General features: G+C 37.0%; 2 protein-coding genes across 5 annotated transcripts; both read right to left on the bottom strand.

The window, feature by feature from the left end:
* Positions 1-681: 681 nt before the first annotated feature.
* On the bottom strand, positions 682-5,315 carry LOC135619777 (protein PLASTID REDOX INSENSITIVE 2, chloroplastic-like). The gene is made up of 3 exons (XM_065122107.1): positions 4,974-5,315; positions 4,799-4,897; positions 682-1,015 (listed from the first exon to the last, which is right to left on the bottom strand). The coding sequence occupies exons 1-3, from the start codon at positions 5,250-5,252 to the stop codon at positions 812-814; spliced, it is 582 nt and encodes a 193-aa protein (XP_064978179.1). The 5' UTR covers positions 5,253-5,315; the 3' UTR covers positions 682-811.
* A 589-nt stretch (positions 5,316-5,904) lies between these two features.
* Positions 5,905-26,791, bottom strand: LOC135619764 (DNA polymerase lambda-like). Of its 4 annotated transcripts, XM_065122098.1 has the most exons (16): positions 26,578-26,715; positions 25,960-26,093; positions 25,398-25,532; positions 22,502-22,867; positions 21,523-21,616; positions 21,319-21,449; positions 19,747-19,809; positions 14,405-14,584; positions 14,273-14,326; positions 13,253-13,341; positions 11,355-11,445; positions 9,517-9,597; positions 7,857-7,924; positions 6,466-6,550; positions 6,163-6,257; positions 5,905-6,073 (listed from the first exon to the last, which is right to left on the bottom strand). In XM_065122098.1, exons 3-16 carry the CDS (start codon positions 25,506-25,508, stop codon positions 6,061-6,063), a joined length of 1,521 nt encoding a protein of 506 aa, XP_064978170.1. In that variant the 5' UTR covers positions 25,509-25,532; positions 25,960-26,093; positions 26,578-26,715; the 3' UTR covers positions 5,905-6,060. The 4 variants fall into 4 exon arrangements, with proteins under 4 accessions (XP_064978170.1, XP_064978152.1, XP_064978143.1 ...); XM_065122080.1 differs by lacking the exon at positions 25,960-26,093 and having other exon boundaries at positions 22,502-22,789; positions 26,578-26,791; XM_065122071.1 differs by lacking the exon at positions 25,960-26,093 and having other exon boundaries at positions 26,578-26,790.
* Positions 26,792-27,701: the final 910 nt, after the last annotated feature.

Raw genomic sequence — 27,701 nt, 5'->3', positions numbered from 1 at the left:
GAAAGGGAGCGGGAGGCCTCGAGGGAGGCGCGAGCAGCGGGAAGGCTCGCGGGAGGGCTCGCAGGAGACGTGAGCAGCGGGAGGGCTCGCGGGAGGCGCGAGCAGCGGGAGGGCTCGCGGGAGACGTGAGCAGCGGGGGGGCTCGAGGGAGGCGCGAGCAGCGGGAAGGCTCGCAGGAGACGCGAGCAGCGAGAGGGCTCGCGGGAGGCGCGAGCAGCAGGAGGGCTCGCAGGAGGCGCGAGCAGTGAGAGGGCTCGCGGGAGGCGCGAGCAGCGGGAAGGCTCGCGGGAGGGCTCGCGGGAGGCGCGAGCAGCGACAGCGGCAGCGGGAGCAGCGGCAACGAGCGACGAGATCGCGATCGGGATCGGCAGCGGCAGCAGGTTAGTGGTGGGTTAGGGTTAGGGTTGGGGTTATATCGGTTTAGTTGGTTCGATTGAACCAACTAACAACCGAACCAGGACCGAACCAGACCTAAAATTCTGGTTCGGTTTACCCAGGCGCTCGCCCGAAGCGCCCAGCACCTGGGCTCGCCCGCGAGCGCCTAGGCGGCGCCTGATTGAAGCGCGCCGCCTGGGACATTAGCGAGGCGCTCGGGCCTCGCCTCGCCTCGCCCGAGCGCCTAGGCGAGCGCCCGAGCGCCTTTTGCAATCACTGGGTTAGACTACCCCTGACACTCCATCATCAAGAAGTACATAATCCTTGATTGATTCTTGTTCATCATACGGTGGCATGCCATTTTTGCAATTCAAGATCAAACACCTTCCGTAAGACTGACTACGAACATGAAACTCTAATCTATTCATTGTAAAAACTAATCCAAGTCTGAATCTTCGCCAACTGTCCATTCATTCCAATCTTCGTCAACGTGCTTTTGGGCCCAAACTATTGCAGCACGTGCCGCTTGAGGAGCTCCGGGAAGCCCCTTCTCTCTAAGTGTATCAGCCATGTCGATGAACGGAATGACCAGGAGTGTCCCTGGGCCACCATATTCTGTATGCAAGAAGTTGCTCAAGATCTGCAGCAAAACCAATATGGTGTGAGTTTTACTTGTGGATAAATAGAATCCGTGGGTTACCAGCATGCTGGTAAATCCTTCTTATGGAGGAAGTGACAGGAAAAAAAAAACAGGAAGCCTACAATTACAGCAATGAAAAAGCTGACTTGAGTTAAAAAAATATTGGCCACACTATGAGAGTGATTATATCACATTCAAGGAAAATATGAAAGCAAAGTAACAATCAATGTATTGACTTGTCATTTACGAGAAGATAAAATCCAGCTGCCGGTGTGTTGTTTAGTCAAACATTGAGGAGGATAAGCAGATCTAAGTTTTGATAGTTTGTAAATGTACATATTAGAAGAGGATAGAAAACCATGGGTGCTTCTCTTATTCTATATTGATTTTATTCATATCAGTGGAAACTATCTGTATCATTTTCATATTTCTAGTTTAGATGTTCAACTCACACCAAGGATAAGAAAGAAGAGAAGCACGAGACAACAATCACAGAATCATGCAGCACAAGTATATCTATGGTTGTAGAACAAGTACTTATATGCTCATACTCATAGCACATATATTTATATGGTTTGACATATAGGCCTGCATCCATGAGCGGTAATTATTAGGGGTGCTTCATTTGCGTGAATGGAGGTACAATGATGCAATAGGAACCCCCAAATATAATTCTTCCAATACACATCGTAGCACATACCAACCAGCACTTAGACATTTTAAATTCATTTTCATGAAACAAGTGTTTCTACAGTTATCTATCATGTACTTATACATTATGGATTAGGCTGGTAAATACATGCTTCTATACAATCTAGTATCGAAGCTGGTAATACAATCTAGCATAGGACTGTGAACCATGTATATGTAAACTGGTGTTACAATCTAGTATAAAAGTCATTCACTTTAATACTATGGATAACCATCACTGTTTCCTCAGAAATCCTAGAAACTTCAATTTGTAAACTAAAACCACCATGCTGCTCACAGTCCAACCCCAGGTTGCTTCCAACACTTGATTCATGTGATGTTTTGCATTTGGATCAAGCTTCTATCATCAACCTCCTTTTGTTTTTTAATAACCTTTTTTCTTCCATGGCTACAGACTAAGAAATTAGGATAACTTTGGTTGGCTGGCAAGTGACATTCAATCACTCCATTTTGAAGCTAATTATGCATGTCTTTGTTTCTAGAGATTCCCTTCTTCAGAATACTTCTGTGTGTTAATTATACCACAATACTAAAATAAAAAACAACACGTACAATTATTGATAACATTGCCTGACTAGCATAGACTACTTAGTGAATAGATAGGACAAGGTGTTGTAAAATATGACATAGATCTATGGTCAACTCAACTTGACCTTGCTTAAACAAATCAAGTGTGATAAACTAACAACAGTCAATCCACTAATGGTAAGTATTCAAATGTTTACATGATACAACTAACATGCACCAAGAAAACTCCAAGTCAGATGCACCTGAAACCAACCAATTTATCAGTCAGATTAATCATATAAATCCATACATGAGTCAATCCTATAATAACCATGGCTGGAGCCCCCGAGCTTTTTGTTTGTTTCTGTGTCAACTGTCAAGATTTTGCATCACCTTTGACATGAGGAAACTCTAAATTTGGTAGTAATCCCAGACCGAGAGTGATGACACTAACTTTCAGTATGAAAAGGTTAAGGTTGATATATTTACCATTATTAGGAGTGTATGATCTCGAGGACCATATGCCCAAAACAAAACAACAAAAGCTTATACAGTAACTACATACTTGTCAACAAACCATGTTAACAATCACAACAATATTTAAATTACCAACCATTTTCAATTACAAGACTTCAATAATATGTTAACTCTTTTTCCCACACTAATACCAAGCAGGTAGGCGATATGTATTGGTTCAGGCATGAACTGGCACGTGGACTGCCCCCATTTCGGGTGGCCCGCTTTGACCCGTTAAAAAAAAATTAAAACTTATAAGTATCGTGAGCCCTCCGCAAGTTGTTTCACCTCCTCATGTTGTCATCACCCGCCGCCCATCGCCGATGGGTACGCTTCCTCCTCTTCCTTCCTTCTTACTCACCGCCTTCTCTCTTTCTTCCTTCTCTTCCACCACCACCTTCTTCCATCCTGTTCCTCCTTATTCCCTCCACTACCTCCTCTTCTTTCCTCCTCCTTCCTCCTCTTCCTCCACTACCCCTTTCTCTTCTCCTTCTTCTTCTTCCTCTTTAAGTCACTAGTACATATCGGTGTACCATGTGTCGATGTGCTAGTACCAACCAGTACATATAGGTCTGACCAAGTCACTGTTAAGGGTCCGGAACCTGAAATTGCAATCCTTGTTCATATGTCGATATCTAGTGTCACATACCAATGTCAATCTCATGCTTGTCTTTTAAATTCCATAAAATCCAAAAATGAAAAACAATATATATTCTCACCAACTTTTTATTAAAATGTAGCTTTTCTTTTTATTTTTTTGAGTCTTCCTTTGCATTCACACCTCCTGGAAACCTTGGTCAAGCCACCAACCTTAGATGTTTCACCTTTTAAGATAAAAAACATTTCATTCTTACATTCTTAAGTACAACCAATTAGGCACAACAATGGGGTCGTGAGAGGTCAGTTCACGAATCATATATGGGCATCCAATCTTGATTCTTGTGCAGTGAAATGTCCAATTTGAGTTATCAGTAGCACTATACTGCTTTGGCATCTCTCTCCTAGACACATTCGTAGGTCAGAAACCTCTGAGGACAACCAAGCATGAGCAGGAAGTAATTCCAGCAAATGCAGTATGGTTCAGATTTTGGTTAAACATGAGACACGATTACAATTCATCATTACAAACTCAAAGAGGGTGCATCCTTTGTCATAATTGATCTCTATTGTGATATCTTATTAATCATGGAAAAGGGTTTTGATACTGGAAATGAAGCTCATTTTCCTGACTCAAGTAAGCTTTGACTCAAGTCACCTTCATATTTTTTTTACATTGATCCTCCCCAGACCCCGCATTGGCAAGAGCCCCGTATATTGGATACACCCTTTTTTACCTTCATATTCTTTTGGTGATTGTATCAGCTATTTGTTACGAAGCTAACGTGACAACTGAACCACCCTCATAATAGCCCACACCTAGTCGAAATGTAAAATTAAGGGCATAGTGTTGCTGAAAATGTCCCAAACACAAAAATGCAACATCCTAAATTAATGGCATAGCATTGCTGAAAGTGTTCCTAAGATTAAAAAAAAAAAAAAACACAATATCCTAAGCAACGAATCATTGTATATCTAGAGTGTTTACAAAATTGAATTAAGCAACAACCAGCATGTCTGGTGCTACATTTCAATGGGATTATACCTCTCAGTGTATTATGTTAATCATTGTGTGACTCCATATTTTCTTTCTTCTGTCTTTCTCATTCTCCAACTAATCAACACCTACTTTCAACATTTTATGCTGTACTTCCTTGTCACACGATAGCTGTCTCCATTATGAAAGGCCTTTTTCGTTTATATTCTACTCTCATTTACATTTACTTTACATACGTACACATATATAGGATTCAAAAAACCTCTAAGGTGTATTCTGTTCCCCAATACATACGTGTAAGCAGTTCTACCAGTTAACAGTAAAGGTTTGATAATAAAGCACACACAAAAGAATTGCTCTTAACAACAGCAGCAAGAACAAGTTCTAATCTTTTAGCTACAGAAGGGGGACAAAGTTCTGTGACTGCAATCAATCATAATGGGATAGTTCTTAACCTCAGTGCAGACATCGACAACTTCCCCGACAGAATCTCCAAAGTGCTCTTTCTTCTTCGTCAGCCTCTCGAGCAAATGCGTCCTGAACCTGTCTGTCTCCTGAACCAAAAGCAAATTTACCAGCAAGATAAACAAAACCAAAAGAACTAACATACGAGGGGGGTGGAGAACATACGGCTGCAGCGAAGTCAGGAATCGGGTCGGGGAACTTGTACTCCGCGGCCCTGCAAGTGAATCGGTTCCCGCGATGAGGGGCTCGCTTCAAAGGGATGGAGCGGTGGAATCTTGGAGATGATAGGCGAGAAGGGGAAAGAGGTAGTGAGGGGCATGGGACGGGGCGGTGGAAGAGGGAAGGGAAGGGAGAAGGAGGGGCGTTTGATTTAGGGGGAGGAATGAGACGAGGAGAAGATAACAGCGCAATCACAGCAGAAGCAGCAGCAGCAGCAGCCGCCATGGAGGAATGACCAGTCCGGTGTTGGACACCGAAGCCGACAAGATTTCCCAATAAGTTACTGGGAAATCTTGCATCTTGTCCAAAAAGTCCACCAACTTTGTAAATTTCACTTCAGCTTACAGAATGAAGGACAAAAGGGGGGCTTTAATGAAAATAAATGAAAAGAAACGGAAATTTCCTTTTACGCCCTTCTTCTACATGTTATTTACATATAAACCCCTAGATATTTGCATCTGCATTCGAGTCCCAAAAGCCACTCACTACTTCCTTATTTCTTCTCAGGAAATTATAAATGGTATATCATCACCACCTTGCATCACCTTCTCTTCTCTTTGCCCCGTCAAACATATCGGGAAAGGGGTCACCATCGCCAGAGCTCTCCTTCCTTGTTGAGGGTGAGGCTTTCGTCTCCACCAGATATGTTCATCAACAAAGGTGCAGCAACCCCTATTAAGCCTAACGACCAAGAGCGTTCTACGAAAATTCCTCGAATGTAAGAGCTTTTTTCAAAAATTTACCCTTCATATTTTTGATAAAAATACTAAAAATTATTTAAAGCACTTTAATTTTCAATATATTTAAAGCTCACCAACAACCGTAGTTAATAGCCATGAACCTGGATTTGTTTGATGAACACTTGACAGGAATAGCATGCATGAAATATTTAAATATCTGATGGGCTATATATTAATATATCCGTAATATTAGAAGAGCAAATATGTTAAGTTCACCACACCTTCAAATGAAACAATCAACGAAAAACGTGGATAATGGCTGTGACAAAACCCCATCGCATCTTCGTTTCTTTCTAGCTTTTACAACTGCACATATGAAACAAAGTCAAAAAGGAAAAGATACCCAAGAAAGACGGTAGACATGTACACAAAAGGGTTCAAGCAAGTGAAGTCACATATTCCTCTCATGAGGTTCCGGCCAAGGGAACCCAAGTACATCAAACACCTCCTTCTCCGTGTAACAGCTTACTCTGGTGCTGGATTTGGTCCCCTGCAAAGCAAGAAAGGAATTTGGGTCATGCATGCCAAATTGTGCAGCTTTTATTGCTGTTGAGACTTCCTCATGGTTAGTATATTGTTATATAGACGTAGGTCTCATGTTCGAATCCGTGTAGCAGTTTATATAACGAAATAATAATAATTAATCTAGAAACACACATGGTTTTGCTTCTCATGAGAAAGCAGCTACGTTTACTTACTCTCTTTCCAGGAGAACCCTGGGTGGCCAAGTACAGTCCCGTGTCGTCGAGCCTGTATCCCTTGGATTCTGCTAACAATCTCAACCTGCAGCATGTGTTGTTCAACAATAATATATGTTTTCGATGAAAAACACAAATCCTACAAGCAGGAAAAAGAACTCTTCCCAACCTATGAATATCCGCCAAAGAAGAAATTGAATCCCGATAGACAAATAGAAAGAAACTTAACTTCTTTTCGGTGACTTGGTTATGTTACCATTTTCACCATTTGAACTTGCAAAGCAAAAGCAATCATTTCAGAAAGAAAAAAAAAAAAATCATGCCTCGTGCCATTTGTTTTGAGATCTCTAAATCCCAAGGCAGGACAGATATGAAATCCAAATACATCACATCATGTTCAATATACAAAATGAACATGCACTGTAAAGGGCGTCACCCTTTTGTTTGCAGGAAGATGCACTGCCTCAATTATGTATTCAAAAGAAATAAATGGAAATACTTACGAATACATGTTAAACAAAGGGGCAAAAAGAACTTGGGGATAGCATTGATCAAGCACATCATCTTATCTATATATAAAGTATCGGTTAGAGCTTCAACTACTACATAATCTTATCTATATATAACATATATCAAGCACTCCAGACCCATTGTAATTTATGGGATAGCATTGATCTGATTTCGTTATATGATATCCATAATTCAAATGAACATTGTTTTTTATTATTACAGTTTGATATAGGGACATGTAGCAAGAGCTTTGGGTGTTGGGGAAGTAAGAACATAAACAAGACATCTCACAAAACCAAAGATGAGAGCAAATGCTTTAAGTTCATCACCTAAGAGGAGCTTGAGAGATACAAATGAGTCGAAAAGGAAGATGATGACAAAATTATGAATGTTAAGGATGATGAAGTGGAATTTGATGATGATTGATGTTAATTTTATTTTTGTTTTATTTTCTCATTTTTGTTATTAGATTTGGACAACATAGTACTTTGGAATTTTAAACAAATCTAATTTGATTGTTTAACGGTGATATTTGGAATATAAAATAATATGAAACTCGTATTGTCTCCTTTTTATTTTAGTGATCATATTTCTCCTTAATTATATATTTTTAAAAAAATTAATATTCACGAGTGACTACATGCTTTATATTTAGATAAGACAACATTCAGGTACACGTAAACAGGACATCTAGACTTTTGATAAATTAAATTTTTTTTATTGTTCTATAGCAGTGCATGAGCAATGTACACCAAAGGTCAAAAACACAATATTTCTAGTTTCAAGAATTCAAAAGTCTAGTTTTGAGAATTATCAATTCATGTTCTATGGAAGATCAATAAACTATACTATTCCAGTTCATAAAAAGATTAGATACTTACCGCCTATTTAGTACATCATTTCCAGTCCATGCTATTAGTCCAAAAGCATATCGATCCTTTGGATACACCTGCAAACACAAAGTATATTCAAACTTAGTTAGCTCATGAATACAAATAGGCTTTATAAGACACAATACAAGTGTCTATCTTTCAGATCTATAGGAAACTTGCAAACTTGCTTTGGGAATTGACAAATTGAGAGTCCACAATCATGTGATATAGGAAACTTGCTTTTGATAGAAGTCCGTCCAAATAGTCATTTTGAAATGTAAAATTGGAGCCATCTAGAATCTGAGTACTTTGTTTGGGGGATTAATAATTTGGTGGCCAACAGAAAGCGAAGTAGACTTCACCTACCTAGGATGAAACATTCTCCTTGATGGAGATTGTATACATGCTATCTTCTATTCTTCGACTCTTTTTTGAGGCAAATCTTCTTGTTAGTCATTTACTGTCCTATTCCATCACCAAAGCTTCCTGTTCTCAACTCTTAAGGATGGAGACTACTGCAGTTTAATATCAGGTACCTGTTCTCCCTCCCTCTCAATGATCGGTACTGGTAACTCAAGACTGAAAACCTTTGTTAGGGTATTATGGCTTGTTATTGTAAACAATTCATAACTCATGATCAGCAAAAGCATCGACAACAACAAACTGTTAAGATAATTGAACACATTGAGAAACCAGCAGAACTAACTTTGAGTTTCTTCAATGCCAAATATCTAGAATGTGAAGATTTAATATTAGATGGTGATTCAAGCATGAAGAACCAATTCTGAAAATCTCCATAAAATGAAGATCCACCATGTAAAATGGAAGTCACAAGTTACACACTGTTGGTAACAGTAGTTCACTGTGTTGCTATGATGATTTTATCACACTTAGCTAATAAGATGATGGATTGGAAGTAACTTTTCACTGCTCTCAACAATATTGAATTTGTTCATCTTTGCCAATATTTCTTGTTGAAGTTACTCCCTGGTTCCCTATATTGTGTATCTTTGCTGATAATTTAAATTTCAATTGTCCACATTCTTCTTTACACTTTTTTCTGGTCTCCATTAAGGATCTTAAAATCTCATGGTATCTATCAGCATAAGTAGATATACTCCAACTAGCACAGCCTTTACAACAAGTTCTGTTTTAGTCTTAATTTACCTAGCTAGCAATTTACCTAACATACATAGGATTATTAGGCCTCCAATACAAACCAATAACAACAACAACAAAGCCATAAAGTTCCAACTGTTTAGGGCATGGTTCGCCTTACTAGTTCATACCGATATACTGACCGACTGTCGGTACAATACGTACTGAGCCGTACTGACATACCAACATATAGTATGATGGGACAAACAAACATACCAGTATATATTGCCTATACCAGTCCCTTGTTGGACTGGTACATAACACCCGTACTAAGCAGCACGCCACGGTATGATGAACCTTGATTTACGGTCAACTAGATGGATCTTTTGCCACTTTGAATTATATAAAAAATCATATTCTTTGTTAAAATAAAAATATTTAAATCTTTATCTACAGTGATCGATCATGTAATTCCTCAAAACGGCTTGGATAATAATGTCGACGTCATAATATGTGGAAAGAATGACAAATATAGCTCATCTTTCTTCATTAGAAACTTTTGCAACTTTACCTTCAAATCAATCCGATGTCGCAATTCTCTACCAGGATATGTGCAAAGACCAAAATATGTGTCTACCCCTGAATCAGTACCCTGCATATTAGTTCGAGTTAAATGATGAATAAACAGATCCTGCAATACTTTGAAAACAACAAAAGGTAGATTAAGAGAGTGTCAATGCAGCATTACGTGGCTTAGAAATCAGAGCTGACCTTAAATAATGTAGTTATTAACATTATAAGAGATAATATGTCACAATGAATCATACTTATTAAGTCACATTCCAGTGTGACCCAAACTAAACAATCATTGTATCAACTATCAAACATGTTATCCTTTAATATACCATCCATTCAGAGCTAACTGAAACCACAAATCAAGTGGAGTACAAGCCATTCCATGTTATGTTCAAGGAGAAACATCTTCATAATTGCATCAAAATAAGTGTACATATATCATTAAAAAATACAGTTCCCAGCAACTTTTAATCCACAGATTGTGCCATAACATAAGATATTTAGCACAGTTAAATAAGCGGCACTAGGCTGATTTCTTTTATATTTGTTATAGACAACTTACAATAGTAGCATTGCATATGTTGTCTTAACTTGGAACAAAATGAAGATAATAGCCCAGAAGAAATGATTGGTTATTCAAAGCAGTAAATGGATAACAAATATGAAGATAATAGCCAAAATTGACCAGGTGTCTAAATCAGCTAATGGATCTTCAGGGGGGTTGACCACTGCAGGATTCAAGCTTATTTTTGCATCAAGCAAGCCAGATAGTTAGCTTTTTTTTGAGCTATGTATTATACTCAAAGCATGATGACTTTTGCTGATTCTCAGTTCTTTATGGATCACAACGCAAGGATGAAGAAACTAGAAAGTAATGTTGAAAGAATTGAAGAAATTATAAACAAAAAAATGGATGATAAGTGGAATGACCAGCCATAGGCAATCAGTCGTAATTATAAACAATAAGATTCTCAACAGAAAATATCCCCAGAAATATAATCTTAGAGCAAGCCAAGACATCAAAAATTTTGTTTAAAAAAGATCTCCTTTGCCTACCTTTATCTGGTTGTGAATATAGTTGAAGTAACGTGAGACAATTCCCCTCATGTGAACATGATAGATTCTTGATGTCATTGGATTGAGCATTCAATAACCCATCATCAGTTTTACTGGCCTTACCAAATTGTTCATTTGATCACATTCTGGTAGCTCTAGAAACTACTGCCAGAAAACCCACCTGAGGTCCCCAGTACAAGATCTTTTAAAGTTGCTTAGTTTCAGCTAATTTATCCCAGTATCAAACATATAGTGGGGGATAAAGAGGGTGCATCTGCAAAAGCTAAATTCTAAGCATAGTCATTTTGAAGTGTCTGTATGTGATGGTCATTCATCACAAAAACTTAACCTTATTAAATTGGAAATAAACCTTTTACCAAGGAAAGATAATGTTGTACTTTGCAAGTGAATAAAAGATATGGCAACATAGATGATGAAGCACCAGATTCGTGTTCAAAACAGATGTGTCAACAGCACTTAGAGCATTAAACCTATGAAAAAAATGTTCTATATATATGACCAGTAGAAGCAAGAAATCAAGGTAAAGGTTTGTATTATTTTAACTCTCAAAGATATTATATTTAATCAAAGTTTTATTGCTATACTCTTTGTGCTTGCACCCAAGCAGAAATTACAGACCTTAAACTTAAAGTAACCACTATGCAACTTTACTATCTATCATATAAATTACAGACCCAAGCAGATAGAACACTGTCAAATAAAAGAAAAGATGGGATAAATGGAGTAGAAAATAAGGCAACTAAGCTAAACACTTACCTCAGTGCTATGAGTGCTAAATACCAAGTCTTCTCTTAAAAAGTTAATGTCCTTCAAATATTGAACATACCTGGGTAAGAATCCTTTATGACTGAAAAAAAAAAGAAAATTGTGGCCATGTTAAACCGTCTCACTTAAAGTTCAGCTAAAAAAGAATGAAAAGATTTTCATTTTTTGAATAAAAAGACCATTGTTAATGTATAATACATGACTTAGTTTGATTAGTGATGTGGCTATCAATAAAGCTCAATGACAGAAAAAAGAATCTAAATAGCCAACACCAAATAGTATGGAGTTATGGCCCATAGATGTCATAGATATTATGTTGTTGTCATCAAGGTTCGCAATACCGTACCGTACCGGTATTTCGACCTGGGCTCGGTACCGGTACGGTACGGTGTACCGAGCGGTACACCTAGGTGTACCGAGCACTGTAGCACTGCTACAGTGCGGACCGGTACCGGGCGGTCCGTGTACCGTTGGCCTGTCGGACCGGTACGTACCGCCCGTACCGGGCGGCACGATGTGGTATGGCAGACACTGGTTGTCATATCCTTGTTGTAATTGTTTTTGTGATTCTTGTAGTTGTTGTAACACCCCTGATTAGTCCCACATCGAAAATGGGCAAGACTAATATTGGTTTATAAGGGTCTGATGAGTGTATTACTAATATTATCAACTTTAGCTTAAGTATTTTGGTCAGTGGTTTGGACCAAATAAAATTGATAGGCTAGTTATCCTAGCCTGCCTGGGTCATGACATTTGGTATCAGAGCTGACCTAGTATTTGGGCATGGTCGAGTAGGAAAGGGCTACCCGTAGATATAGTCAGAGGACTTGGAGCCACTACTGGGCTACGCCTCACATGTATTATACTAGGGTTTGATCTGAGTTATGCTGAGCCTTAACGAGGACGTCAAGCCCTTGAGTGGGAGAGATTGTAACACCCCCGATTAATCCGATATCAAAAGTGAGCAAGACTAAGATTGGCATATAAGGGTCTGATGATTGTACTTTCAGTGTAGCGACAAGAAATGATTCTTTCAATTCCTTACAAACTGAAATGTCAACAATATGTCATATAAGTATAGTAAACACACCTAAAAATAGAGTGCAAATGCAATGGAACAAAGGACTAAAATTTCAAAGTTGGTATATTTATATAAAATATTACAACTTGTTTCAAACGGATGACAAACAAAACATTCAATACTGTATGGTGCATGCTACTTGCCATCTTCATGAGTAACAGATTTTAAATTGGCAATTTTAGCTACCAGGCAGGAAAATGTATGACTAGAAACATGTCATGTACTGGATATATACTAGAGAAATGAAATACATGACATAAAAAAAATTAATAGCAATATCTTTGCTTAAAAAATCAACAATAAATACTCCACTGGGTAAAAGTCATGTCACTACTTGTGCACTACATCCAGTAAATGACCATAATGGTGCTGCAGGTGCAAAAATCAACAGAACACCCTTCATGGACAAAATATTATGCAAGACAATTGCATTGTATCACATAATGAATCAGAATGATGGCACCAACTATATTTACAGGACATTTTAATCAAAATGGCAAAATTTTAAAAAAATAAAAAATGTAAAATGGAATCTGAAAAGATAATCCAACAGATAAATTTATCACCATTTTGAGAGGAGTATGAGATTAAGTTTATCAATACACCTAAACCTACAAGACAGAGAACAAACATCCATGGGACATGAAACTTGAGCCTCTGAAAAAATATAATGGTAAATCTAGGATTCAGTAATGAACCAGCTCATGGTCCTACACATGCCTCTTATTCGATCTGAATGAAAATTTCCAGGCTGAACATGTCCAGAATATAAATATGCAGGATAAATATGTCAAGATACATGTGTTACCTTTCCCCATCAGGATGAGTAATTACAATGTCCAGGTCCCCACAAGAAGCTTTTCCACGTCTATATGATCCTCCACATACAACGAGTACCTTGAAGACCAAAATGCTTCACTGAAATGATGCATGAACAGAATCTAGAACTTTAAATTAGAGGATTACATCAAGGTAAGGAGAATTCAACTGAAGTAGATAATCACAGTTTATTTCCGATGAAGAAATAGCTGTCATTTAATGAAAGAAAATATTTTATTTATTTATTTATTTATTTTGCAACAAAAATTCATAACTTGTTACAAAATTCTTATGAATCATATACTTTTACCAAATACCAACTTGCGTATGCAATTACAAGTCCCTTTTAATACTAAGAAAGAATTGTATAGAAGTGCCTGATAGGCCTTCCAAAAAAACCAGATTGACATATTCAAGCCATGAATCTAAACACGAAGCATGTTTCTCAATGCAGGTCTGCCAAAAAGTGTTTTGGAAACTTCACTGGCCTACTATCCCAAGCTAAAAAGCTGAAAGTTTTCTAGCCTTCTTTTCTACCTTAGGGGGGTGTTCTAAGTTCATAGGAACAAAATCATATTCTGTTTTTCAGGAAGGATATGCTGCCCCAATTCTAAACCCCTTATGCTCTCTTTTTTGTTTCATCTATTTAGTCTCCTTGAGATCAATCTGGTCCTAATAATAAGCAACAAGTATCCCCTTTCCTTCATTATTTGTCTCAATTGCACTTATCAGGATATATTTAAGCGAGTTTATATAAGTAATTTACAGCTACCTTAAAGGTTTTTCTTCATCCAGATTCAGTATGCCAAGAATCTTTAAAAATACATGCAAATGGCCAAAAACAATTAAGAATTTTTATATGTATCAGAAGCTCCAGTACGGACAATTGAAAACAAATGCTTCAACAATATGGAAGAACAACAGTTTTCTGAAAAACATATATTCTTTTTCACGTATATAATATATATACACAAATCAGTACAAATTAGATATTTTCAAGTATACTCACCCCAGGCAAAACCTCCTGACCAGCATTTTGTAAAAGCATCTCCATATCTTTAACCTCGATTTTAAGAAAAAAAAAGTTAAGTCAAAGATTATAGAAATGAAAAGAAACAAAATAGAAGGCCATATTTTGCACCTCATGTCGTGGAATTCTTGTCTTTATATCATCGAAGTACTTCAGACCTATCTTCTGAGCAGCTGTCAATGAGTCATCATGTTTTAAATCATCAAGGTTACGGTGACCTTTTTCATATAATTTAAGAGCAGTGGCAGGACCAACACCCCAAATTTCACCAAAAAGGTTTACTGTCCGAACCTTCAAGACAACAAGGATTGAGATCACAAAATATAAAGGCAAAAAGTAGTAAAATTCAAAGGAGAATAGAATATTAAAAAAACAAAATATGTTATCGTTGACAAAAATCGAAGTCAAAAATAGAGCCATTTTGTGACAGTTTGGTCCGACGCGGCGAGCGATCGCACTACAGCGCCGTGAACTATCGTTGCTTATATTTTTCAAGCAAAAACACACAAAACCAAGGTAAAACATGTTGTCATGTATCTGTACAAGCATGCAAAAGTGACGAACGGTTCGTTGAACGAAGTTGTTGCAGGTGCACGACGACCGTTCGTAACACCACGCCCGACCTAGTGAAAGGAACCCAATGGAATAAACCCTGGCGTGAGCCTCCTCTGCCCTATGTTGTCGTCTATAGCTTCATTTCTCTACTGTGTGAGCTTACGTCATCGACCAGCTTCGTTCTGCCGTTGGTTACCACCTTCCTCCACCCTAACCACTACCTCTGTCGATTGCCACCTTCGTTCTGTTTGCTGCTGCCTTCCTCGGTGCCATACTCCACAGCCTTTCACCAATTGGTCAATACTCCATCTCCTCCTCTTTCTCAATTTATAGGTAACAACAACAACTTTGTCAAAAGATCTCCTATTTCCTGCACCTCTAAGGATCTCCTATTTCCTATTTTTATTTCTTGAACTTTGTTAAATTTCCTGCACCTTGAGGTGGGTACACTATCAAGAGTTAGAACATAACAGTATAATGGAAGATACAAACATCGCACCTTCGATATCTACTCTTATTTCTTGCAAAACAACACCCTTTTGGGAATTTCTATTACCCTAATAGATGGAAATGAACTTGATTTAAGCACCCTATTAGGGCAAACAACACCTTATAGTTGTAGGCTTGCAACATACTACATGATCTGTTGTTATTAACATTGTATTTCGCCTTCAATGTCTGATCCTTTTTATATTTCAGGAAATAATAACAAGTGTAGAGAGTAATTAAGAAGAATCATCGGCAAAAAACTCGAGAAAGGATCCCAATTGAAAATGCAACTATCTAAATGATCCTAAAGATCCTAATGTTGTGACTTGTATTTTTTGCAAAAAAACTACTAAAGGCAACATTTTTCATGCAAAGTAAATCATGTAGGGAACTTCAAGAATGCATCACAATGCAAAAAGTGTCCACCTGATATATAAAAAGAGTTACTGGCTTATATAAATGATAAAAAGGTACAAAAAGAACGAATCTTATGGGATTTTACCCATGGTTCGCCTTAACAGTCTGTACCGGTGTACCGATCAGCCATCGATACGGTACGTACCAACACATGGTACAGTGGGGTGTATTAACAAATTAGTATGTAGTGCCCATACCGATCCTCTATTGGATTGGTACGTACAGCCAGTATCAAGCGATACACCATGGTACGACGAACCTTGATTTTACCAAAAAGGATAATGATATTCTATATATTAGAGATGATAATGAAGAGGAAGGTCATTTAAAAAATGCCAATGCCGGTGGGAAAAGAGTATCCGGAAGAAAAGGAAAAGAAATTGTGATTGCTAAAAAGGCTAAAACTTCAACAACAAAAAAAAGGGGACCAATGGACTTGTATATGTTTCAAGAATAAAAAAAAGCTATAAAAGGTCAGAAAAAGCAAAACTAAGATAAACAGGTATAAATGATGCTTGTGATAAAAAAATAAGGGCAAGAATGATTCAACACATTGCTCGCATTTCACATTAATGCTTCTCATTTAGACAATTTTAAGCATATGATTAAAGCTATTGGAAGATATGGTCCTAAATTAAAACCTCTAAGTTATCATGAGTTAAGAGTTTTATTACTAAAAAATAGTTGAAGTACGCAAATGATTTATTGAAGGGTCATAAGGAAACATGGGCAAAGCATGATTACTCTATTATGTCATATTTCTGGATTAATAAGAGAGATGAAACAACTATAATTAATTATGATCAACTATTTTTTGGGAACCATGTATGTGAAGTCAATAGATGCATATTCTTTTATGAAATATGGAGAACCGACATTTGAGTTGTTTAACAAGTTTGTAGAAGAAATTGGAGAACAAAAAGTTGTTCAAATTATAACTAACAATGGAAGCAACATGTTTTAAGAAGTAAGATTTAGCTTTTGAATGTTTAAAAACTTTTAATTACTCTATGTCGCCTATTTGAACGAAAGCAACTATGTGACTCTTATGTATTATCAATATTATTATCCTCTTTCTTAGGTAAATTACTCCAAGTAAAAAGACAGCACTTGTATTAGACTCCGTACACACTACCAAGGTTCGTAATTTCGTACCATACCGAAGTATCGAGTTCAACTCAGTATGATATGGTATGAGTATACCGAGATGTATGATCTGGCGTATATATATATATATATATATATATATATATATATATATATATATATATATATATATAATGAAAAAATTAAAAAATAAAGGTTAAAAAAAAAAACGGCGACACCGTCGAGGCGACGTGGCATCGTTTCTTCTCCCCACACCGAGGCTTCTTCTCCCCGTATAGATTAGAAGAAGTCGTCGACGACACCGAGGTCTCCCCGTGAAGCCTCGACGACGTCACCAAAGTTTCTTCTCCCCACGCCGAGGCTTCTTCTCCCCTCATAGATTAGGAGAAGTCGCCGACGACGTCGAGGCTTCATCGCCTAAGACGAGGAGGAGGCGACATCTCATTTGTAGCGTCCGGCGAGGGACGACGGCGACGAATCAAGATCGTTGAGGGAGAGCAACGCCAGATCTCCAAGTTCTCCCTTTCCTTCTCCCTCTTCTTCTCTCTCTTTTTCCTTCTCCCTCGGCTAATACCACTCGGTAGTGGACGGCGACGGTCAAAATTGACCGTCACCGACCAATTTCAAGTGGTAACGGGGCGGGAACAGCCCCAATCCACGGTATCGCCCAGCAGTGGGCGGTCCGCGTACCGATCTGCTGGTGGACTGGTACGTACCGCTCGGTACGTACCACCCGATACGGGTGGTATCATTCAAAATTAAAAACCCTGCGTACCAGGCGGTATCATTCGAAATTAGAAACCATGCACAGCACATTGCATTGATCTAATGTTGGAGAATATTGAAAATATTACAGACATAATGAAGACCTTAGAAAAGGAGATTTTTGTCATTGAACTTCTATATAATCATATTGGGGTTTTAAATATGATGAGAGAATTTACAAGCAACAAAGAATTGGTGAGGCATAGTCTCATGCAATTTACTACTTCATTTCTAACATTACAAAATGTGCATTGACAAAAGCATAACCTTATAATTATTTTTACCTCAGAGAAATGGGTAATAAGTAAATGAGCAAAAGATACAAAAGGCAACAGGGCCAACGATATTATATTAATGTCATCCTTTTGGAATCACGGTCTATACATTACAAGTAACGAGCCCTCTTGTTCGAGTTTTTCGGCTTGCAGATAATGAAAAGAATGAGATATATTTATGAAACAATGTATAGAGCTAAGGAAACGATTCAAAATTCTTTTGGTAGAAATAAAGAAAAGCACAAGGATATATTTACAATCATAGACAAAAGATGGGAATGTCAACTTCATAATCCACTACATGTAGCAAGACACTATTTAGACCCAAAATTCTTTTATAAAAACTCCACTACTGAGTTTTATGTAGAAATTATATATGGGTTATATCAGCACATTACAAGATTAGTTCTAAGCACTAAAGTTTAAGATAAGATTAGCAACATATTATCTTTATATAAGAATCCTAAGGAATTAATATGATAGTTTGAACGAAGACAACTAAATTCCCAAATATAACTTCATATAATTAACATCATATAAATACATATAGTGTGTTATTATTAATAATGAAATTAAAATTTACAACTGAATGGTGAAGCTTATTTGGTTAAATGAAATTAGGGTATCTTTGAGAATGTAGCTATATAAGAATATTTTAGTTTCAACTAATCTATTCTTTTTTAAATAGATTTATTAATATATATTTAATTTTATAACATGACAGATTCATATAAAAAGATAAATCAATTGGGGCATCAACGATTACATGCTCAAGTCTATATAAAATATAATCAAGCACTAAAGACTCGTTATAATTTGCAATATATTATTGATCCAATCCCATTACAAGATATTGATGATTCAAATGAATGGTTATTGGAGAGAAATTGATGCTAACTAGCAAAATGCCAAAGATGAGCTTATATTTAAATATAATAATTTGACCTAGGGAGATGCAACAAGAGCTTTAGGTATTGGAAAAATAAGAATATGCATAAGGTAACTCACAAAGACAAAGATGAGTACAAAAGCCTAAGTTCACCACCAACCATTGTTGAAAGGAAAAAAACTATATTGATGAAGATTAACAAAAGAAATATAAATCAACTGATGAGAAAGAGGAAAATGATGATAAGTTTGAAAATGATGAAGCTGATTTACTTGATTATGATGATCATTGAATTTAATGTTAGTCTTATTTTGTTTTGACATTTTTATTATTAGATTTGGATAATATAATTTGATACTTTATAGGATTGCAATCTAATGTGTCATTTTTATTTTTGTGATCATATTTATAATCATAATATATTTTTAAAAATTTTAATATTCAGGAGCACCTCGTGTCGTTATCTCTCATAGTCCTTGGTGCCAAAATTTTTACTTGAAATATTACACGAACCTCTAGCACTTGCACTAGATTACAAAGATACACAAGTTACACTAAGATTTATGTTTTGACAATAAGTTTCACTTGATCTGCTATAATAAGAAAACAAGACTTGTTTTCCAAATTTAGCTAAATGAATCTAGAGATTAAAATGGTCTACGGAGTTTTATAATGCAGAAGATAGGGTAGTTTATTCAAGGACTAGCCTTAAAGATTGCTCCTTTACAATCAATGGATTAATAGGTTCGAGGTTAAAACAAAGCCTATCTGCTCAAATCCTCAGACCCCGCCTTGGTAGGAGCCTCATGCTTTGTGCCAACCTCCAAATAAAAAGTATGTATTAAGTTCCAACATATGCTAATGTAAATTAACCTTCCAGTGGCAAACTAGTTGTTATCAAAGCAAGTATACATGGAATGTTAAAATTAATATTGAAGTTAGGAGCATATCATTACCTTGTCATCATTCTCAAAGTGCTCCAATTTAGATAACTTTCCAGTAGTCATTATTTCATGAATCTGCAAACCACAATTATTCATCTTGAGCCAAGCATGAAGTTACAAATAAATAAATAGAAGGAAACAGAAAATTTTATGGCAACCGACTAATCATATATGAAACTGTCCTTAACACAGGTACAATAACAAAATTTTTGGTATTAACAGAACTAGTATCTTTTTCCCTTTTTCCTTTTCACTTTTCAGGGCAAGGCCTCTTCATAAGGGAGGCAATATAAAAGCACATCAGTGCCACTCAGAATAAATTATTCAATCACCAATGAATATTTTTTTATTTGGTTGTGGAAATGTATAAAAGACTGTCTGGAAACTTGGAAAGTACAGAACCTCTGTGGGTGTGCAATCAACGAAAATGATAACTATAAACTTTCCAAAATTGCTAACAGTCAGAAACCAATGCAAAGGTCAAATATTAAGTTCCATGGTAGCGCATGTTGTACACTAAGTGTTACTGTTATTGTTTTGTAATTGATTAAATTAATAAACAATAAGCATAGGTCAAGATAAATGTCATCCTTTTTATAATATTCCACTTAGAAGTAGATGAATTCAGAAGAAAGGAATAACTAGAAATTCATAAAACAAAAGTTGGAGACATTTACTAACCATAATTTTAAATAGTGTTTTTAAAGAAAAATCAAACCATTGACTCCCTGGATAGACAAGTAACAACGGTACCAGTCTAATGCTAACGGCCATGACATAAGATCATGGACAAAGTGGCATAAACAGGTAAGTAACCACTCATGTATGTTATTTGTGTCTAGCACTAGTGATTAGTGGATGGTAATCATATTATCTCCCAGTTTATCAGAATCATGTAAATGCATAAAATAATAGCTTCTCTTGTCCAATGATGATTGTACTGTAATATTCACCCTAAACCAACAGCTTAGAAATACTTCTCAAGAGAACAGATATGAGTGTACTTCCTGGTTCCTAGGAAAGGGTTATCACAAAAATTAGCATGTAAATTTCCATAAAATATTAGACTGTCTTTTTTACAGAATTATTTAAAGTCATAAAATATGGGAATGTGGGGTTACTGGTGCTTCACGTTAGTGTTTCAAAATGATAAAATGAAATGTAACTCTACACCTTAGAGAATGGTAGGTCATATAAAGTACAATATGATGACAAGGGAACTCTTTCCATAAAAATAAGGAAATATTTCTTCACCCATATCACCTTATATTGTGTTAATTATTGTGACAAACCTTATAAAATCCATGAAAAACTCATCCTAGCAAATTCTTCAACTAGTCCTTTATCACAGCATTTTGTATTGTCGCAAAAAGGTTGAGAACCAAATTGTATACATGAAATAATTTCGTTGAAAGAAAAAATTACAAGATCAATATAGGGAAATACGTAAGGTGGACTTGTTCCTGCAGAACTAACAAATAGTATGGAATATCACCTTGGAAAAGAAATACATGATTGTCTTCATACCCACAAAGCAAATGGATACTGAACAAATTTACTTGGCACTTGAAAGAATTTGCTTACATGGTCCTGCAATGACTTCCCAATTGTAGGAAGATTTTTGACCTGATCAACACTTTCAATTCTAAAAGGCAACTTCTCAATAATAGGAATGGCCTTGTAGTAGCTGAATGACCTCCTTTCATCTCCTAATGCTGCAGAGAAACAATCATTAGGAGTGTCAGGACTGAGAGGAATTGTGTAATTTCAGACACTCTTCCTCTGTACCTCTGTAAATGTTGATCAGTTTTCCAAATATTTCAGTAATGTTCCTGTTCAGATCTGGTGGGTTGTATGGAGATTGTGACTGAGACACATCAGCCTGATAACACACAAGATATGACCCTTAGGATATGCAGAAATCCTCCATAAGTCTCCACAAAAAGAACAAACAAGCAACATAAAAAATGCTGAGATCTGCCTCAACAATTTCATTGCGACAAATGATGATTTTTATTTCATCAAAATCAGAAGAAAAAAAACATGTGACACTGTTGGAGAATTTTGTCGATAATTGCCAAGAATAAAATTAAAGAATATTTTGCAAAAGAGATATTCCAAAGACAATAATGAATAACTGTTTAAGTTGGTAGCAGAGAGGGCCACAATACAGGAGGCTATACTGACTGTAGATCTAAATTCAGTGGCCAAACAAGGGCCACATCGGTAAAGTTGGTATTAAGAACATATGCAATATGAAATAGCAAGGTGGTACAGCAAGAACAATAGTGGCAGCTGAATAATTACATTGGTGAAATGGAAGATGTTTTGGCAAGAAAACAACCATGATTTTCCCCAAAAAAACATTATCAAAAGATGAAAGTCGCCTAGTCTGGTGTCAAAATCACAGTGGGAATTAAGTTGATATCTACCAGTGTAGTTGCATAAGCAGACCTGGAATTTGGAAGCATGGTCAGGGCACAATGATGAAAGTTAGGCTGGAGCAGCCATGAGTTGGTACATAAAGATCATCTTGGCTTAACAGAAAGGAAGATACTAGCATGAATTTGTTGTGTTACTTTCTACAAAATTTGAAAGAAGCTTAGGAATGTTAAAAAAACCACATTTCTCTGTAAATGTTTTCTCCCTTCTAGTTTTATCCAAAATTAAGATTTGAAGAAGATCCAACTTATGATCTGTTTCTGTTCTTAAGTTAATTCAAAACATATGACAGTAAGATCTATGAAAAAATCCCAAATGTAAACACCTTGTTTGTTGGTGCACCAGAAGCATCAGTCCCAAGTTTGGTATCTTGTAAGCTGTCGTTGCCTGTTGATGGACCCTCAACTTGACCATGAACGCCAGAGTGTTGATTTTCTGATCTCGTTGAGTCTGCTTTCTTGGCTCTATTTTCTTCCATGCTTGATCCTTCCACAACCTTAGAGGAAACTTTGATCCTTTTGTGGCTTGACAGCTCATCATCAGGATATCTAGCTTCAGATGGTTCAGGAGATATCTTGCCAGAGTGCTTATCTGATCTATTAACACCTTGCAACTTCAGCACATATGGATCTTCAGCTATTTTTTCTCCTAATCTTAGACAGTTCTCTAACCATTGATAATGAAGTAAACTCTGCAGCAGCATTTTGAAAATAAGATGTTCTAGAATAGCTAATGATGAATTAAGTATAAATTTCCATTTAAGTTACAATACAAGATACAAAAAGCCAAAAGAGGCATTTCATAATTTTTAAAAGCAGTATGTAGACAGTATCCAGCAAAAATTGATAAAAGAAAAATTGAAAATACAGAACCTACATCTTTCCTAGGGATCAATTGTGTTAAGAAAACAACATGATGAATTCACGATTACTTCCAACATAAGAGTTCAAGGACATGACCAAAATACCAGTATATCAACAAAAATTCTGGTATCTTCCCATTAAAGAAATTAGATATAGTAATGCAGCAATGATTGGATTTTGAATTCTAATCTTTCTATCATATAAAGAATCCCTGATATGATCCTCGAGTTGGCACTGTGATATCCTAGAAAGTTGTACAGTATCATGATCAACTAATGCAAGAAAGTTGTAATGCTTTGATAGTTTCTCTTAGTTTGGTTAAGCATTTATTCTTTTTTTTATTTTTGAGGTCTGCTTATTGGAACAGAAAGATCAAGCCAATCAAGTGAATGGTTAATAAAACACAATAAATTGCAAAAGGAACACTGTGCAAACAATTATGTATCTTCATTTTCCAAATACATGCTAGATATAACATGAAAAAAGTATGCTCATTGATAAATCTGTATAAAGCTAGTAGAGGTAGATAAACTTCTAATTGATGGAATAACATTATGATACTGAAATATTTTATATCATAGATCATGATAAAAGAACAAGCAGATCCTCTTCTCCACAAAACAAAACAAAAAAAGATTATGCAGTGATCATGATAAAATATCACAGAATTACATTATTTGAATAAATCAGAATTGTACTATCATGATAGTATATATAAAGTCAGTAACATAATACCTAACAAAGACTGATGCCAATTGGCAACCAAGCCTTCATATGGTTGTATATATATAATAACAGCTCTAATAAGGAAAGATACAAACAGATGGAGAACAAAGATATTCAGAATCATTTTGTCGTCAGCATGTTAACAAATGCACTGTTCTACTTCTACCAATTATTTCATATACTTTAAAAATGGAATTTCGACTCCAAAAAAAATTATGACTAATTGAATGCTTTGTACTCCTTCAAAAATGAAGATTGATGGTAGTTTGAAATTGTGATTTCTAATGTGAGCTTTACTTCAATGTATTTCTTGTATTGCTGTAGCATCAGTAATCTCACATGCATATCGCATGCTGTCAGTAGATAAATATAAATATATAAATGCACCCTGGTATCTAATTGAATTATTAAAGCATGAGTCCTAAATATTAATAATACTACAAGAATTATTAAAGCGTGAATCCTAAGTATTAATAATACTACAAAAATTATTCCTCATAGAATTTACCAAAAATGCCACTTATTTGGAATCAAAATTATTTAAACAACATAGATGAAACTTTAACTGAAATTTTAATTAATAAATGGTCACCTTATGTCTAATAAGGATGCCAACAAACTCAGACTGAATTGTATGTAGTTGCAAAGAATGTTGTCTCGTGTACCGAACTTGTACCAATCGCTGGTCGGAATGGTACGTAATGGTTGACACCAACACATGGTACACCAGACATTTTGGTGTTTCAAAGTCAAAAAAGAAGAAGAGGAAGGCCATAGTGGAGGAGGAAGGAGGAAGAAAAAGAAAGAGGAAGCAAGAAAAAGGAAGAAGAGGAGGCGATAGAGGAAGAGGAGAAGGAATAAGGAGGAAGAGGAAGGAAGAAGGTAGAGGCGATGGAGGAAGAGGAGAAGGAAGAAGCAGTGGAGGAGGAAGAAGAAGAAAAGGAGAAGATGAGGGAGAATTCTGAGGAGGTAGGCAATGGCAAATGGTAGTGGTGGCATCGAACGGCAACGACGATGCGAACGACAACCGTGGCATTGTCCATGTACTGGTCCAGGCCCTAACCGGCACGTATTGCCCATTTGTACCAGTCCAACGGACTTCCTTGTGTGGTAGTATACATCTATTCCAATAAATGCTAGGAAATTAAGTTATTTTAGATTTCTAATTATATGGAGCAGAAAACTGAAAATTTGTCTGCTTTTATTTTATGAGGTAAAAAGTTTCTCTTTGTTTTTTTGTCCATACTTTTTGTTATTATAACTTCCTGTCCACTCCCATTGCTATAAACCATGTATGTGATTATACCAAGCCACATTTGTGTATGGATATATCTCAGTAACTGAATGTGTCATGATGTGATCTTTTTATGCTTTTGAGATTCTTTTTTTTTTTCATAATATAAACACAACCAACTGCATGTTCTTTCTCCATATCCAGAAATGATAGGTGAAAAGGTCCATTGCTTCATTTTGTCGCTGTTTCTAGATAGTATTGTCAATGTCATAAATTGAACAGACTCACATGATATTATATCCCAATATCTGAATAATCTAGAACAAAATGATTAACAAAATCAGGAAAGAACCTTTGATGTTCATCTGAACAATAACCAGTACAAAGAAGAAACTCACTCCATGTCGATGCAAGCGTTCCAGGTTCACTTGCTGTAGAAGTGTACTAGAGTTCATTGCAAAAATATGAGTAACTCTCTTTGAGAGGTTATCATCAACCACAGCTCCCATTTGGGTTAGCTTCTGCTTCCATACCTAATGATTGCATCAAATCAATGCCTGGTGAAACTTACAAAGAACTATGGATTTTGCAGAATTGCCATGAACACAACTGCACACTTCTTTGAAGTTGCAAGACAAAAAAGAAATATATCAGTATTGGTCACAAAGAATTAGGGCTCAGATTGAAATTGGATTGAACAACTGATTTAGTTTCTCAAAAAGTATCCAAGGATTTTGGAGAGGTGTACTATATCATTTTAAGACATCTGATGGGTACACTAAAGTCAACCAACCAGCCAGGTTTTCTTAGGTCTTTTGGTGCTGTTTCATCCAAATTACCATGTTCTCCAAGCATTGCCTTCTTTACCCAATTGTAAAGTGCTTGTTGCTTTATCAAGAAACACAAGAGAGCAAGATCCTCATGATGTACCATGAGAAAATACCCAATCCAGCAACTTACTCATCAATACCCTATTGAGGATGCCTCGAAAGAAATCAAGACCCTTCTGTTAGTAGTCTTTGCTACTTCAAAGGATTGTTCTGAAAATATCGCTTTTGATTGAATTCGTCGAAGCCGAGAAGTCGAAAGAAGCCCTTGAAACACAAGAGATTTCCGTTAACAACATACTCATTAAGATAACGCTTTTAATTCAATTCATCGAAGCCAGGTAGGTCGAAATAAGTCCTTTGTTCACCCAATTGTAAAGTGTTTGTGGTTTATCGAGAAACACAAGAGAGCAAGAACCTCATGATTAATCAAGAGAGAATACCCAATCCAGCAACTTCCTCGTCAACACCCTACTGAGGATGCCTCAAAAGGAATCAAGACCCTTCTGTTAGCAGTCTTTGATCTTTCAAAAGATTGTTCTAAAAATATCGCTTTCAATTCAATTCATCGAAGCCAAGAAAGTGGGTAGGGGGCCTTGAAGTCCTGAATCGACCGCAAAGACGACCACCGGGCGCGGCGCTCCAAGATTCCAAATCATAGATGCGCCATTGCCCGGTTCTCGAGTACCAAAAAACAGAAAAGGGCAGGGAAAGAACGCAAAGAAGAGGAGAGAGGAGGAGGAATCCATACTTGAAGCCTTCGGGGTTGGACGCCCTTGGGGACCAAGAAGACGACCATGCCCTGGAACATGCCATCGGGGTCCGGGGTAGGAGGCCGCTGCCGGTTCTGGGAGCCCCTTCTGGGCGCCATCTGCTCGTCCCTCTTTCTACTCCAACCTCACCGCTACAATGACAATGCCGGCTTCTACAGTTGACATGGCGCGTGTAAAGACAGGAGAGAGAGAGAGAGAGAGAGAGGCTTTATGCCACTAGGAAAAGTTTGTGAAACATTTAATCTTCGTTAACACTTCGATCCCTATACTTCAAAAAAAATAGTATTAGATCCGTACACTTATAAAGGTGAAAACAGAAAAAAATCACACATATTATTATTATTAAATTATTAGATTTAATCCACTTCTTGTCTTTAACTTATTTATTTTCATCTCCTCTTTCCGATCTACTTATCGCGACTCGCCCATTGCACTCGCTTTATCATCGTCGCTCCTACACTGCTCGATCGTCATCGCACTTGCACTGCTCGCCACCGTCACACTTGTATCTCTCAACTATCGCTCCTGCACCACTCGACCACTGCCTCTCTTGCACCATTCATCGCCATCGCATTGGACCTGCTCGACTACCGTGACTCTTGCATCACTTTATCACCGCACCTACATTGCTTGTTTTCGTCGCACTAGACCCAACTCGCCCATCGCACCCGTTCGACCATCGTACTTGCTCACCTATCGTTCGTCAACTGCACAATTGGGTGCGTTCGCTGTGACGATGGAAGAGACCGGTGGGTCAATTCTGAAGCTTATGGAGTTTGCCAAGGGCAAAGTGGAGGACGATAAAGATGCAATTGGTCAATGGAGGGTTGGGGAGCTTTCCATTGCATACGAGGATGACTATCTTAGAGTCTTACAAGCGGGTGCTGAGTTCATGTTTAGGGATGATTGGGTTTCCACCATCACTGATTCATCTATTTGCTTTTGTTTCTCCTTGCATGTTCTATGGAATGGCATCAAATTGTCTATAGATTCCAATTGTATTAGCAATTTGTTATATGTTATAATAATGAGATAGACAGCCACACAACAATCCACTTAGTATGACAGGTGACGAGCGAGTTGGGTCTTGTGCGACGACGAC

This window comes from Musa acuminata, chromosome BXJ1-3 (assembly GCF_036884655.1).
Source record: "Musa acuminata AAA Group cultivar baxijiao chromosome BXJ1-3, Cavendish_Baxijiao_AAA, whole genome shotgun sequence".
NCBI lineage: Eukaryota > Viridiplantae > Streptophyta > Magnoliopsida > Zingiberales > Musaceae > Musa > Musa acuminata.
The sequence above is the reverse complement of the archived record's forward strand: the minus strand, read 5'-3'. Positions and strand labels throughout refer to the sequence as shown.

Bases quoted from the DNA above. Each gene is read 5' to 3' on its own strand.
- LOC135619777 (XM_065122107.1), bottom strand. From the start codon at position 5,252: ATGGCGGCTGCTGCTGCTGCTGCTTCTGCTGTGATTGCGCTGTTATCT. The intron at 4,898-4,973 runs GTATGTTCTCCA...CTTTTGGTTCAG, and splicing joins TTCCTGACTTCGCTGCAGCC to GAGACAGACAGGTTCAGGAC. The intron at 1,016-4,798 runs GTTAAGAACTAT...GTTTTGCTGCAG, and splicing joins TTGTCGATGTCTGCACTGAG to ATCTTGAGCAACTTCTTGCA.
- LOC135619764 (XM_065122071.1), bottom strand. From the start codon at position 26,697: ATGGCGCCCAGAAGGGGCTCCCAGAACCGGCAGCGGCCTCCTACCCCG. The intron at 21,450-21,522 runs GTACAGAGGAAG...GTTTCTCTGCAG, and splicing joins ACTGATCAACATTTACAGAG to CATTAGGAGATGAAAGGAGG. The intron at 13,342-14,272 runs GTGAGTATACTT...TTGGTCTTCAAG, and splicing joins GTCAGGAGGTTTTGCCTGGG to GTACTCGTTGTATGTGGAGG.